Source organism: Kryptolebias marmoratus, linkage group LG15, assembly GCF_001649575.2.
Source record: "Kryptolebias marmoratus isolate JLee-2015 linkage group LG15, ASM164957v2, whole genome shotgun sequence".
Taxonomy (NCBI): Eukaryota; Metazoa; Chordata; class Actinopteri; order Cyprinodontiformes; family Rivulidae; genus Kryptolebias; species Kryptolebias marmoratus.
The window spans coordinates 34,398,234-34,413,654 of NC_051444.1; the positions used below are offsets into that span (position 1 = coordinate 34,398,234).

Here is a 15,421-nt window from a genome sequence, read left to right on the forward strand (position 1 = left end):
AAGCCTGCGCCTCGACAGGCTGATGGATGATTGGGCCGAGCTCAGACTCGTTTCATTCTCTGAACTTATTGTGTTTCTGACAGCTATCAGATCAACTCTGCTGTTTTTGTGTTTATAACAAGCTGCAGGTTTGCTGCTCCACCCTAAAGAATGAATGGATGAAAAAATTTAGTTTTATTTTATCTTTAAGAACTTAAAACACAAAAGCTCCATGTCCTTGTTGCCTCCCCTGCCCACCATCAGCCTGCTGAGTTTCCAGTCAGAGGTTCAAGTTAATTACTCAAATGAAGGACGTGAGCCATTTCTGATCAGTCAGTAGCAGTCGGACCAAAAAAATCAAAAATCTCAGATTCATTCGCATTTCAATAAATCTAACATTAATGTCAAAATTTGTGGAGATTTGTAACATGAAATGATTTTTTTTATTTTTAAAGCTGCTTTGATAAAACTACACACACAGGGTCTTTTTCATGCACACTTTGATTTGATTGTTGATGGAAATTCTGGGTATGCTCAACTAGTCAGAAAGATTTGATGACCTTCAGGAAGTCTGAGGAACTGTTCATGAAGACCACTTTAAAAGATTACAGGAAAGTTTAGATTACATAATGAGGACTGGAACACTTTTAAACCTATCTGGGCTGTGGTTTTTATTTATATTTTGTAATGAAGAGTTTCATTACTTATTATGTTACACTTAAAATGCTGAGATGTGAATAATTGAAATAATCCAAAGAGAAACAGATGGAAATCTTTATTTGTTTGTATGTCACCTTGGGCAGTTTTTCAGCTGGTGCTGAGATGTCCTGTTGAAACAAACTGATGAAACATAAGTATTAGTGTGACTTATTTCTGAAATAGGGTGAAAGATATGAATGTGTTGTGATAGTGTAAAAGTGGCTTACCTCTCTCTTCCTCTCTGCACGGTGTTCAGGCTAAAAGATTCCCCGGGGGCCTGAGCACCTTTTAAAGGTTCCTGGAGAAACCATTATGGATTGAAAGGGGGAGTGAACACTGCACTTTAGATGTTTAATATTGACTATTTATATTTATAGGAATGTTTTCAGAAATTTGCTTGGTAATAGATGTTGAATGTTAAATAAAGTATTTGGATATTTTGGTTATTTATTGTAGATTGTTAGTGCATTTATATTTTTTTGTTTACCCTGTCTGTCTATGGTAGGTCTGTTAATGGGAGGGGGTAGTGGATTATAAGCTTCATGCAGAGAACTGCTGAGATCCATGATGACCTTCCCAGCAGGGTTTTTGGAGAATAAAACACCCAGTGGGTCTGCAGCCTTTTCTCTGCCTCAAGTCTCCTGTTTACTCCAGCCATTCAGGCCTTTCTAACATACTTACACAAACAACAGTCCAACAGAATATTTCCTTTTTCTGCAGTGGAGCAGCTGGTTAGACCTGTTCCTTAACAGCAAAAAGCTCACAGTTTTTTCTGTGTGGAGTTTTTACATGTTTTCCCTGTTTCTTTGGGTGCCCTGGCTTCCTCCCACCATAAACAGGCAGGTTGATTGACTCTCGAGGTGAGCATGGTTGTTCAGTCCTGTGATGGACCGATGGCCTGATGGGCCGATGGGCCGATGGGCCGATGGGCCGATGGCCTGATGGGCCGATGGGCCGATGGGCCGATGAGCCAATGGACTGATGGGCTGCCCAGGGTGTGGTCCTTATGGCCTCTCCTCTCACCGAACGGCCTCTGGAGACAGGCACCACCTTCTCATGACCCTGAACAGGGACGAGCAGATAGATAGATGGAATAATTTATATTAAAAAAACAAAGAAGTAAAATGAACACCCAGATGCTGAATGTTTGGTTGAAAACTAAACACAGATGCTGCTGGGCAGAAAATTGAAAATGAGCAAATTAAACGTCTTGCAGAAAAAGGTACACAAAACTGAAAAACTAAATGAAAAAAATCAAATGATACGAAAACTAAAGGTAAAACTGAGCCATTTAGTTGGAAGTGAGCGTGTATGACATGGTAAAGTTAATCATGTAGGAGCGTGGGTCAGAGAGCAGCTGCTCTGCCAGAGGAGCTGAGTATTGATCCGGGTGAGGGAGCGTCTGCAGCAGCACATTCAGAACAGACACCATTCTGTGTCTGATCTCATGGATCTGTCTGATGGTTTGTCCAGCTCCATGCTAGAGTCAGGTTTTATTGTGCTGTAAATATTTATTAAATCATTTTTGTTTGTTGGATTCTTTTGTTTCAGTGAAAGTTGTTTTTATGACATTCTTCTGAGTTTTGTGTCTTTTTTCCAGTTTCTGTAAACTAAATCACTCGTATCCCTCTGTAAACTTGGAAGAGAGTGTCTGCTGCAGATCCTGGCAGCTCTGGGGAACCTCAGCGTCTGACAGCACTAAACTGAACCCTGATGCTGTTTAACTAACAATAACAAGCTTTTTATTGATTCTCTGTCACTTTCAGTTCCTGCTTATGAAAAACAGAACAGAACACACTGAAACAAGATTTAGGCACAAACAGGAAGAAAGCGTCTGCTTTATCACATATTATTTGAACTCAAACTGGGATAAACTGAACAATAATTATCTGGAGGACTGTTGATCTAATATTGCAAAGACTGAAAACAAAACAAAGACATAAGAACTGGATCAGGTGTTTTAAGGCCATCAGGGCTGTGATTTTTAATTATAGTTCCACTAACAATGATCCAACAGAACATGTGACCCCCTGTGTAACACCCCCCAGCTATGACAGCATGAAACACAAAAATGAACACTGAACTGATTACCTTAGTTTTTAATGAGATTTTGAGTTTACTTAATGAGTTTAATGAGTTTGTTTATTCATGTCACAATGAGCATTCAATTAATTAGTTTGTTTATTGAGTTCAGTGAGTTTATTGAATGAGATTATTGTGTTAATGTTGTAATGCTGTCAGGCTACTGAATCTTTGGGAACAAAAACATGTCTGTCTGTGTGAGTGTTCACAGCTTAAATGTTTTCAGAAACGGTGTATCTCATCACCACTGTAGGGAAACCCGTGAGAGAGACAAATTATTTGATGAAGGAAAAGAAAAATCTAGAAGATTTCTGAACAAACTTTGAAGAATGTCAAAGATTATGAATTCATCAGTTTTAAATGCAACTTAGTCCAACACATCAACTTTCTTCTATAAAATCTAATAATTATGTAGGACATGCCTGTTTAATTTAAGCAATGACAGAGCCAGACTCTTATTTTGAAGTGCATCTATAACATGCTGCTTTTGTGTTTTGTGACATTGAACCTCTCGTTTAATTCTTCTGAATGTAAAGGTTTGATTAGAGATGTAATAGTCTGAAATTATACTTGGTCTATGTGGCAGCCATGATAGAAACAGAAGGAAGAAAAGCCTGCTATCAGTGACTTGTGCTTTGGGGACAAGCAGAAACAGACTAAAAAGGAAGCCTCAGACAAGCTGTCGCTGTGTGAAAACCAGAAGTTGTATCAAATAAGTTTGTGAACCATGAACAACAGGAGGCTCTGGTGGCGTATACCTATGTTGGAAGTAAAAAGAAAATTGCTGGAAAGTTCAGACAGCTCACAAGTTAGCGTCCTCGCATTCAGTGGTAAAATCTCCAAAGATCATAAAACTTAAACTGTGATTGTTTAAGAGTTCAGTCCTGTAAAATTCAGGTTTCTGTGAGCCATTTCAACTTTGAAGGATGTTTGTGCTGTGAGGTATATCTAAGCTGTAGAGCTCCACAGAGGAATGGGTTTCTCTCTCTAACAGTTTTTGGAACTTTAGTTTATGCTGCACAGTGTACTGCTATCAAAGTCAAAGCCCATTATTCCAGATAGAGCTGCTTATTTTGATGTTTTTTGTTTTTCAGTTGTTTGTGGAAGACCCAACTCAAACACTGTAATTAAAAAAAGACTTTTTTTTTCTTTTGAGTTTAGGACTTTCTCAGCTGTTTTGGGATTTGCCATGTCCTGGATGACAGGTAATTGAGAATCCCTACAAACAATAGCCAATACCAAAAGAAATTCTTCAATACCCTTAATTATTACATACTAAAGCAGACACTTTAACAAAAACAAGCAAATCCAAAACTATAATGCTATTGCTGTAGATCATTTTTAAATCAAAATAATTCTGCCTTCACCTTTGTTGTTCTGCTGCAGAAGGAAACTAAAGTCCTAAAAAGTGCTTCTTCCCAGATGTCCATGTTCACAGAAACTCCTGTAGCTCTGTGGTTTTACCTCTTTTAATTTTCATAGAATGCAGTGACAAGAAATGGCAGAGCTCAGGTAAAATTCCTGCTGACTGAATGTTGGATGGTCCTAAATAATCTTTTCTTTTAATCTTAAAGAATCTCAGACAGAAGCTTCTGTTTGTGCTGACATGCAGGCAATTACAGAAAGTTAGATCTCTGCAGTTCTGGTGTCCTTAGGACTGTTTGAGTGCAGATGATTAAAATACTGTTGCAATAAAAACTAAAGTATGTGCATATCTACAGTAACATTTGCAGAATCTTTACAAATAAAACAAAGCTTGTCGTTATTTTATGAACAGGAATCAGCTGAGAGTGGGTGAAAAAACAAATCTTTGTTGTTAGACTCCTCTTTATGTTTTTAAATGCTGAGCCACTGAAACCCAGGCTCACCATTAAACTTCAGCTGGAATCTTGGGATTCAGATCATGCCGGACCAGAGCTGCATTTTGTTTCCAGGTAAAACTTTATATCTAAAACATTCTGTCAGTTTTGTATTTAGGGTAAATATTAATTCAGTAAAATTCTGCCTGGTGGTTCTGAGAGTTTTTGTTGCTGTGGACAGAATGTTGAGGATTAATGCTGCTGCAGAAATGACACATCTTACAATCCATCCCTCTATCAGCTTCTATTCATCTCCAATGTGCTTGTGGAGGCAACAGGCCCAGGGAGAAACCAAGACCTGCCTCTCAGCCACAAGACCACTCCATGCATGCACAAAAAAGTTGCAATGTACTTCATATTTGCTTTGCTGGGTAGAAGCTTTGACAATTTAAAAGCTCCCACCACCTATGGGTGGAGACATGTACACAACTTGCATATAGTGTGGCTGTTGTCATTTTTCCCTTTAACTTCATGGAAGCTGAAATACTTCCAAACACTGGCTTTCAATGCAGAAGGTGTAAAATCAGTTTTTTTTGTTCTGTGTGCACACCATAAACAGTCCAGGCACTGCACTTCCACACGTCAGAGTGTTGCCTTTGTGTTTCTCCACTGGACATTATTGATATTAAATAGTAATCAATTCTTTCATTTTTAAATCATACATTAAAAAAAAGATTATAACCTGTAGCTTCTATAACAATGCATTTGCCATTCTGTGCATTGCTGTCTGTACAGTCAGATATTCATTTTCCAAATAGTTTAAATGTCCATTTTTGGTTTATTTAATTTACAGACTTTTGCATTATTTGTTTCTCCTCATCCGTCTTCACAGTTTTTAGGAGATTTGGAATCAAGCAGAGTCGAGGGGAAAATGAGTTTATCTGTTCAGAGGAACAGCAGTTGTTCTGCTCAGTTTCTAAACCTTCACCTTACTAAGTGTTGTTACCTGAACAGCTGATGCAAGGCTGTGGTAAACATGTCAATGTCCCAACTTTTTTAAAAACTTGCTGCAGGCATCAAATTAAAAATAAAAAAAACAATTTAAATTTCCCAGTTTCAACTCTTTCTATAAGTCCATTGTCCTATTAGGTAAAAAGTTTAGGTTATTATTCAGATGTCATGCAGCCGTTTTTGAAAACGGGCTTGTAATTCGTCATCGTTTCATCATGTGGATCCTGACTGGCTGCCTCACCTGAGTCTCACCTGTCTGCAGCCTGCTGACAAACGCCTGATGAAAAACCAGAAAACGTTTGTGTCTGCCTTCAGGCCTCACTCAGATTCCACCTAATGATGGCGATGTCCAATAATAATCATCCAAATGTCACTTGTCTGCAGGACAGCAGGGTTGGGACAGTTTGACTTAGACCACTACTGTCACTCCAGGTTTATTTAACATCCCCCTGCTGCTGTGAACGCCAGGATCTGAAAACATTCAGTCTGAAAAGAATCTAAATTTGGAGCTTGAGAAGTTTCTCCTCTCAGGCTTTTAAAATCAAAATAAAAGAACTGGCATTTCTTCAAAGAATGCATATCACCCACCACCTTTTATTTCAGCTCAGATTATTGCATGATGAGAAATGATGGAGATATATGTAGCTGTTTGGTCAAACCTTGTAAATCACATTATGGTCAATCTCATGTAATATTAGGAGAAATTGCAAGATGAGTTAGAGTTCCGAGTATATGTTGGGGATGACTCTTGGCTACTATTACACCTATTTTAGCTCAATTTCTGTAAACCTCAATGAGTTACAGCTATTTTGCTAACAGACAGACAGAGTTTAATCCAATCATTAATGCAATTTTTTAAAAACGAATGTGTGATCAGTTAACCCTTGGAGTATGTGTCAGGTATTACTCTCAGCTACTACTACACCAAATCTTAGTTAAGCCTCTGTTTGTGTGTCTGTGTACAAGATTACTCAAAAAGTTATAAACAAATTTTCAAGAAATTTTAATGAAACATCACACATGGTAGAAGGAAAAAGTTATTAAGTTTTGGTGGAGGTCAAAGGTCATTGTCACAGGTGACCTCATGCTCTAACTCAAACTGCACAGATGCACTTCTCAGGGGTCAAAAATGATGCCTTTCATTTTAAGGTTCATGGGGTCAAAGGTCAAGGTCACAAAACTTGTCTAAGCTCCTCCATGTGACGCTTTTGTTGCCTCTGCTTTGAAGTTAGTTTTTCGGTTGTGTCGTTGGTTTGTTTATCTGTCTGTTAGCAAAGATCACATAAATAATGAACAGGTTTGGGTGTAACTTTCTGGAAATGCTTGGGTTGTCACTAAAAACAGTGGATTTAATGTTGGTGGTGATCCAGATTCTAATCCGGATCACATTATTTTTTTAACCATGCTGTGGTTTTGGTAGAGGTTTGCGCTTTCTGAGTACTTCTTGTTATAGTGGTTTTAGTGTTTGCTAGTGCCTTCAGCTAAATCAGGTTGACTCAAAAAGCTAATTAGGTGCAGATTTTAATCCAATATTTACTGTCTGAGAGTTTCATTAAAATCCATCCAGTCATTTATGAGCCATTTTGCTAACAGACAACTAAAAACAGGAACAGTCGAAAACATAATCACCCTTTCAACTTTGGCAGCGGGCGATAAAAAGACAACAGATTGTCATTTGAACCCTTAAATTCCCCTGGCATCATTTGAAGGTGTTGAAACGTGCACCAGTCATACTGACATCATGTGATGGTGGTACTGACATGTACCAGTCAAGAATGGAGCCAGACTGGTTGTGTTCAGCACACAACACCGGGTTCCCTCGCTCTCCTGCTCTGCTATTTTCTTGCATAAAGAACGTGCAGATTTCAGCATTCCTGCCCTCTTTTTTCTTCTGCTTCCCTTTCACAAGTGTCACTACTTTTTACATCTGAGGAAATGTTTGTGTTTACACCACATCTGCTCTTTCTGTATTCTGACTGAATTGCAGCCTGTCACATTTACACTCCATCCGTTCCGTTTGCTCCATGTTTGCTCAGGGCCACTTTCATAAATTATTGTCATTACTGTTTTTTTGGCATGACAAATCTCAGAAAGAACTTTCAAAAAAGAAAGGATGCTATCTTTTGCAGAAGTTGTAGTTTAAATAAAAGTCAATACATTTGATTAATAAAAAATTAAGAACAGAAGTTGAGTCAGTGTACATTACTTTAAGGCAATTAAGGAAATAAAATCAAGAAAAAAGGTTTATTTCTTGAAAGAGTGCATATCTTTGCGTGCCATAGTTTTAAAAACAGATGTGGCACATACTGTTAGTGCTCAGAGTAGAAACTAGGATCAGTCTAAGCTACTACCACACCAGGTTTAGCTCAATATCTGTGAAACTGATCGAGTCAGAGACATTTTGTGTTGGAAAAAATTGATTAGCTGTCGTGGCCTTTTTGAATTGTGTTGATTCCAAATATTAATAAGCTTTACATGTTCATGCTGTAATTACTTTCTGAGAGTTTCACTAAAATCTGTCCACTGGTTCTTGAGACATTTTGCAAACAAACACAGACACAAGCCTTCACCTTCCACAGCGGTTATGAAACTGATTGTAGAGTCGACGGACCCTATGTCCTTGTAGGATAAAAAAAATAAACAGACACAATTGAAACTTTGTTCATTTTTTTTTGTCAAGCTTTGTTGAACTCTCAAGGCTTTGTATCTTTGGGTCTTTGTTTAAAATCGCATGTTTGTGTTTTTTAATCTGGTTTGTCTTGTGACGTACAGTAATCCGAATCAGTACCAACAAAGACACGAAGGTAAACTGTCATTAAAACCTGACAATGCTCATGTAGCTGTTGTGTTTAGTAGAAGTAAAACATGTCTGGATATCTAGATCTGGAAGATGAAAGTTTAAATGTTTTTTCTGTCTTCTTCCTGCAGGAAGAAGGTGAGAGGATGATGGGTGTTTGCAGGGTCTCCCTCATCATACTGTGGCTCTACCTGTTCAGCAGCTTCATCTCTCCAGTGCAGCCCCTCAACCCTGATGACCCGAACGTGTGCAGCCACTGGGAAAGGTGGGTTTTCACAGCTTGGTCGCTGCTCTGAAATGCTGCAGTGAAGTAATGGACTCCCCACCACAAATCAAGGCTGAGGGGTTTGCCAATAATCAGATGCAGAAGGGAAAAGGTTTACTGCGGGGACACTTGGAGGCTGTAAATTTAGAGCGATGTGGTCTGACCACTTAGTGCCATGCAGGGGGAAAGGCACGGTGCCATTGCAGATGAGAGCAGACCGGCTGCTGTGATCGATTGGGAATCTGCAAATGGATATGAGCTCTGATGATTATTACAGTTCTCACTTCCTGCTAAATATTGGGCTCTGTTCAGGAGCCTTCAGTCAGTGAAAACACATTGAGAACAAGCTGCCAAGTGTGTGACTATGGAAAAGTTTTCCTCTGGAATTCAAGCCAAACATTTTTGTGTCCTGGGGCTTCATGTACAAAGGGTGAGTGCACCCAAGAACATGACATTTCTTTTCCCATACATTAACAATGAACTAGGTAAGGAAATGTGTTCAGTCCCATGTCAGCTTTATAGCTGGCATTCCCACATTTCTACAATTAGTCTGTTGGTGACACTAAAAGAGCATGCTGGAAGACTGTCAATGATGTAAAAACTATTAATATACACACCAGAGACACATGATAAACAATTAATATGTTCATGTGTAGGAAATTACATGAGTGGATATTAAAGCATGTACAAAGTGGTGCAGTAACAATGACGGGTTTGTCCTTAATATCCACTTATATTTAGAGACCAAGACGAGTTTCCAGTCCAAGATGATAACTGGCTCATCATCTACTTAAGATTTCTAAAGGTAATTCTGTTGGAACTGTGCTTGGAGATGTGGCCAGTCTTGGAGTGTGACACAGCGAGGAACTAGGCACTGTCTGTGCTCACCCAGCTGATGACCACACTGGGGTTCCCATAGCATCAGGGTCATTTCTGCAAGAGCTGGTAGACCCACCAGGACTCTGTCAGTTCACCCTGAGATGAGTTGCCAGCTGTGTGCCATGGAATTACCTGTAAGCCAGCCAGTGTCTTGATGAATAAATGTATTTATTTGTCTTAATATTAATTCCCTTGATGTGCATAGAGCCGTGAGCTCCCAAACATCAGCCTGTCTTCACAGCATCATTACTAGTCAGCAGTTCAAGTAAGGGACATTTTGCGGGTTAAACTAGAGTTTCAGAACATTCTAACAAGCCCCTGAATGCATCTGGTAATTATATTAATTATATAAATATATATATATATATATATATATATATACATATACATAAGCACTTGTAAAGTTTGAAATACCTCAGCCTCGCTCTTGGTACACACGACAGCTACACACACACTGTCACTCCTCTTGCACTCGACGTGCAGGGCATATTTAGTAGGCGTGTCAGGGGAGATGTCTTGTGTGCACTCAGTTCCATGTTGATCCGGATGTACAAAGGAAACCTGCTTGGATTCATGTCTATGCAATGTTTCATACATCTGAGTATGTCGTTTTCTCAATATAGGGATAAATGATCTTTTAGGGGATCCATGCAGGTCTTTGTACATGAGGCCCCTGGTTCTCAATCTGAGATCAGTACTTGACATCTTGATGATAAGTTAAAAAGGAAATGTTACTACCTTTGTACTTTTTGTTCAGATTTGACAATTAGTGTCTTATTGTAAGTCACAGCTGCTTTTGGAGTTTCAGTTCAACCTCCCAAACAAAGTTTGGTGTTTTCAGGATAAGAACTTGAACTTTCAGCTTTTTAATCTCTGATTGTTGTTCTTCTTCTGCAGTTATGCTGTCACTGTGCAGGAGTCTTACGCCCATCCATTTGATCAGGTCTACTACACCCGGTGCACTGACATCCTCAACTGGTTCAAATGCACAAGACACAGGTACAAATAGACACAAAACCACTCAATTACAACAGAATGTTTTCACTTTTGTACTTAAAGAATCCCTACAGTCCAGAAACTAAAGACACTCAAACTTCATTTCGCTAAGACTGCACAACTCCTGGTTTTGCTCTAATTTCACATTGATTGATTGCATGATTTGACAGCACTAAGCTTTGAGAATTAGTTTTTGTGTCATTAGTTCACCTCTTGTACATTAAATTTAGTTTTACCTCCTGTTATTTTTATTTTATGTGTCATGTTGAGTGTTGCTTCTTCCTCCGGTGACTTCTGCATAATTTGACCTCTAGTTGTCCTTTTTGTTTCATGTCTGGTTGAGTCTACTAGATTGATTTTAGGCATTCAAACCATGGGAACGTTATGAAGAAAGAATTTAATAGATTTGACGCTGTCAGAATATGAAGGAGATGGTGGTAGACTTCTGGTGGAGGAGTCACACCCACTCTCCGCTGGTCATCAGAGGCACTTCAGATATCTAGGCGTTCGCATTTCCAGGGATCTGGCATCACCACTACCACTCAGAAGTTCATCAAGAAGGCCCACCAGTGCCTGTACTTCCTCAGGAGGCTGAGACAGCAGAACTGAATCCCGCTGTGTTGGTAGCTTTCTACAGTTGTGTGGTAGAGAGCACATTCACCTTCTCCATCACTACCTGGTATGGGAACTACTCCTCTGCTGACAGAAAGGTGCTGCAGAGAGTGGTGAAAGCTGCCCAGAAGTCCACCCACTGTAACCTCCCTTCTCTGGAGGATATCTCCAACAGCAGGAGCAGGGCAGCATATCATAGAGAACCCCACTCACCCAGCCCATAAACTATTTGATCCCCCTCAGGCAGGAGGCAGCGGAGTATTAGGGCCAGATAAACAAGGCTCAAATGCAGCTTCTACCATGAGGCAGTGAGATTGGTCAACTTAGCTTCTTGAATCTCAGAAACTAAAACAATCTGTCACCTCAAGCTGCTGCTGTTATGTAGTTGATGTTTCATGTTAAATTATCTTTTTATTTAGATTTAAATGGTTTTAACATGCTTTTAATATATTTATTTTTATAATGTGGATGTGCACTTATCTATACATATACACTATATTGCCAGAAGTATTTGCTCACCCATCCGAATCATTGAATTGTGGTGTTTCAATTACTTCCATGGCCAACGGTACCTGGGCATGCAGGCTGCTTCTACAAACCTTTGTGAAAAAATGGGTCACCTCAGGAGCCCAGTGAATTCTAGTGTGGTACTGTGATATGAGGTCACCTGTGCAATAAGTCTGATTGTGAAAGTTCCTTGCTACTAAATATTCAACAGTCACCTGTATGTCAGGATTTACAGAACAGACAGAGAGACTCAGGAGGCAACGATAAAGGTAAGTGACTTTATTTACAGTGTTAACGAGGGACAGGAGCCAGGATCTGGAAGGGAAAGTTAGAGGTAAGTACTGGTATGGTTGTATGCAAATAGCAGTGATAATTGAATTGGATTTGGATGACACTGTCTTACAGGTTGAAGAGTGATTCCGAGAATGGTAGAGGGAGTTATCACAAGTGGAGGTTTCCAGGTTGGTTGGTTCCAGACGAGAAGGTAAGTATTACCAGTAGGTTGGTTCTTTGCAGGAGGCAGACAGGCTACAGTGCAGGCAGGCTCAGGTGAGTGGCTCTTGGGATTCTTCTCAGTAGGCGACCAGTGACACAGACCAGACAGGATTCCGGGGAGCAGGTAACTCTGGGAGCATACAAAGGATACAAAAACGTTAGTAAGCACAGGGAGTTTAAGATTTGCTTTCGGCTGAGGAGCTTTAACCAGGGCAAGCGATGCTCCAGCGCTGGTCTGATCCACACGGCAGTCTTAAGTACCCAGCCACTCTGATGAACCTGATCCTCTGCAGCTGTGGATGATTGTTCAGCCAGCCAATAGGAGAACTGGAACCAGCCACCAGGAAGTAGACTCACAGAATACCACACTGTAAATCGTATTATAACAAAGCGGAAGCAATTGGGAAAGACATCAAGTCTGCCAAAAAGTGGTAGGCCATGTAAAATCAAAGAACAGGCTCAGCGGATTCTTAGGTACATAGTGCACAGAGGTTGCCAACAGAGGTTGTCAACGTTCTCCAGAGTCAATAGGTACAGACCTTCAAACTTCATGTGTGGAAGAACTTGACTGGCCTGCACAGAGTCCTGATCTCAACCCAGCAGAACACCTTTGCAATGAATTAGAGTGGACACTGTGAGCCAGGCCTTCTTGTCTAACATCAGTGTCTGACCTTAAAAATGTGCTTCTGGAAGATTGGTCATAAGTTCCCATAAACACACTCAAAAACCTTGGAATTCCTTCCTAGAAGCATTGAAGCAGTTTTACACACACACACACACACACACACACACACATACACATATACATATATATATATATATATATATATATATATATATATATATATATATATATATATATAGATGAGACAGACTCTACAACCCACACAAGTGGCTCAGGTAGTGCAGCTCATCCAGGATGGCACATCAATGCGAGCTGTGGCAAGAACATTTGCTGTGTCTGTCAGCGTAGTGTCCAGAGGCTGGAGGCGCTACCAGGAGACAAGTCAGTACACCAGGAGAGGTGGAGGAGGCCGTAGGAGGGAAACAACCCAGTAACAGGACCGCTACCTCCACCTTTGTGCAAGGAAGAACAGGAGGAGCAGCCAGAGCGCTGCATAATGACCTCCAACAGGCCACAAATGTGCATGTGTCTGCACAAACGGTTAGAAGCAGACTCCATGAGGATGGTATGAGGGCCCGACGTCCACAGATGAGGGTTGTGCTCTCAGCCCCATACTGTGCAGGACGCTTGGCATTTGCCAGAGAACACCAGGATTGGCAAATTCGCCACTGGCACCCTGTGTTCTTCACAGATGAAAGCAGGTTCACACTGAGCACATCTGACAGACGTGACAGAGTCTAGAGATGCCGTGGAGAGCAATCTGCTGCCTGCAACATCCTTCAGCATGACCGGTTTGGCAGTGAGTCAGTAATGGTGTGGGGTGGCATTTCTTTGGAGGTCTGCACAGCCCTCCATGTGCTCTCCAGAGGTAGCATGACTGTCATTAGGTACCGAGATGAGATCCTCAGACCCCTTGTGAGACCATATGCTGGTGCGGTTGGCCCTGGGTTCCTCTTCATGCAGGACAATGCTAGACCTCATGTGGCTGGAGTGTGTCAGCAGTTCCTGCAAGATGAAGGCTTTGAAGCTATGGTCTGGCCCACTCGTTCCCCAGACCTGAATCCGATTGAGCATATCTGGGACATCATGTCTCGCTCCATCCACCAACGTCATGTTGCACCACAGACTGTCCAGGAGTTGGTGGATGCTTTAGTCCATGTCTGGGAGGAGATCCCTCAGGAAACCATCCTCCACCTCATCAGGAGCATGCCCAGGTGTTGTAGGGAGGTCATACAGGCACATGGAGGCCACACACAATACTGAGCCTCATTTTGACGTGTTTCAAGGACATTACAAAGTTGGATCAGCCTGTAGTGTTTTTCCACTTTAATTTTGTGTGTGACTCCAAATCCAGGCCTCCATTGGTTAATAAATTTGATTTCCATTGATGATTTTTGTGTGATTTTGTTGTCAGCACATTCAACTTTGTACAGAACAGTATTCAATGAGAATATTTCATTCATTCAGATCTAGGATGTGTTTTTTGAATGTTCCCTTTATTTTTTTGAGCAGTGTATATATGCATGTGTGTTTGTAACTGCTTCAATGCTACAGTTAGGCTCCTTGTGAAAAAAAGGTATGTTGAATAATATTTATTTGTTTTTATTTTCTTATGCACAAAGTTGTCGCCTTTTTCCTCCCTCTCTGTCTCACAAGTCGAGGTTGTGTCTCTCAACAACATTGACAAGGCTTGGTGTGTTTGGATTCAGAGCAGACAGACACCAACGAAGTTTTAAGGATTTTATTGTCACTGTTTGGCTAAGAGAGACGCTCACTCTCGGAACAGCACGCTCTTTGCACACCAGGAGAGACCTCCAGGCAGGTAAGACCACCGGGGACTGTGGGCAGAGAAAGGGGAGGACTTTCGGAGCAGGGAACAGGCTAACAAGAGAGTCCAGAAACAGGCAAAGGGTCAAAGCCAGGAGATCAGAGAGCAGAAGTCAAATCAAAATCGATACGAACCAGTAAGCAAAGTCCAGTGAGCAGAAACGAGGTCGAGAGACAGGGATCAGAGTCAGTAGCGGTATCAAGTAAGGAGCAGGCAAGGGTCATGAGTCGAGGGTCAGGCAAGAGGTTGGGATCGAGGAATCAGGCATGAGCTGTGGAATAACACTGGACATCTACTTGGCGAACCGTTCAATAATCTGGCACTGAGGGAAGTGGAGAGTGAGCTTAAGTAGGGCCAAGAACAGGTGAGCATGATCAGGTTGATTACTGTGGCATGAGACCAGGAGGCGTGACAGGGACAGGAGGTGTGTGAGGAACAGGGAAACTGTGACAGAGCCCCCCACCTAGGGCCCGGCTCCTGACGGGCCGCCGGGTTGATCACAGACTTCTCTGTGGAAGTCTGTGATTAGGGTTATGTCGATGATGTGCCTGGCGGGCACTAAGGAGTGTTCCTCCGGACTGTAACCCTCCCAGTCCACCAGATAATGGATGCCACGACCTCTGCGTCTGGAGCGAAGAAGTCTCTTGACCGTGAACACCAGGTCTCCATTGATGAAACAGGCGGGTGGTGGGGGTCTGGAGGTGGGACAGAGGTTCAGCAGAACGTTTGCGATTGGCCGCACGAGAGTACACTGCCAATATCTTGAGAAGGGCCCTTCTGGCCTTAAGCCATGTACGACGACATCTGTGGGCCGCAGCGTAGGCCGAGAGAACTCTGGCAGGTCTTT

General features: G+C 41.4%; 1 protein-coding gene across 2 annotated transcripts in view; it reads left to right on the top strand.

Moving 5' to 3' along the window:
• LOC108249366 (multiple epidermal growth factor-like domains protein 11) overlaps positions 1-15,421 on the top strand; it is a 254,217-nt gene that overhangs the window by 50,806 nt on the left and 187,990 nt on the right. For both annotated transcript variants that reach the window (XM_037979947.1, XM_037979948.1), the window contains exons 2-3: positions 8,499-8,632; positions 10,409-10,510. In XM_037979947.1, coding sequence (XP_037835875.1) covers positions 8,514-8,632; positions 10,409-10,510 — 221 coding nt within the window. In that variant the 5' untranslated portion in view covers positions 8,499-8,513. The remainder of the gene's footprint in view (positions 1-8,498; positions 8,633-10,408; positions 10,511-15,421) is intronic.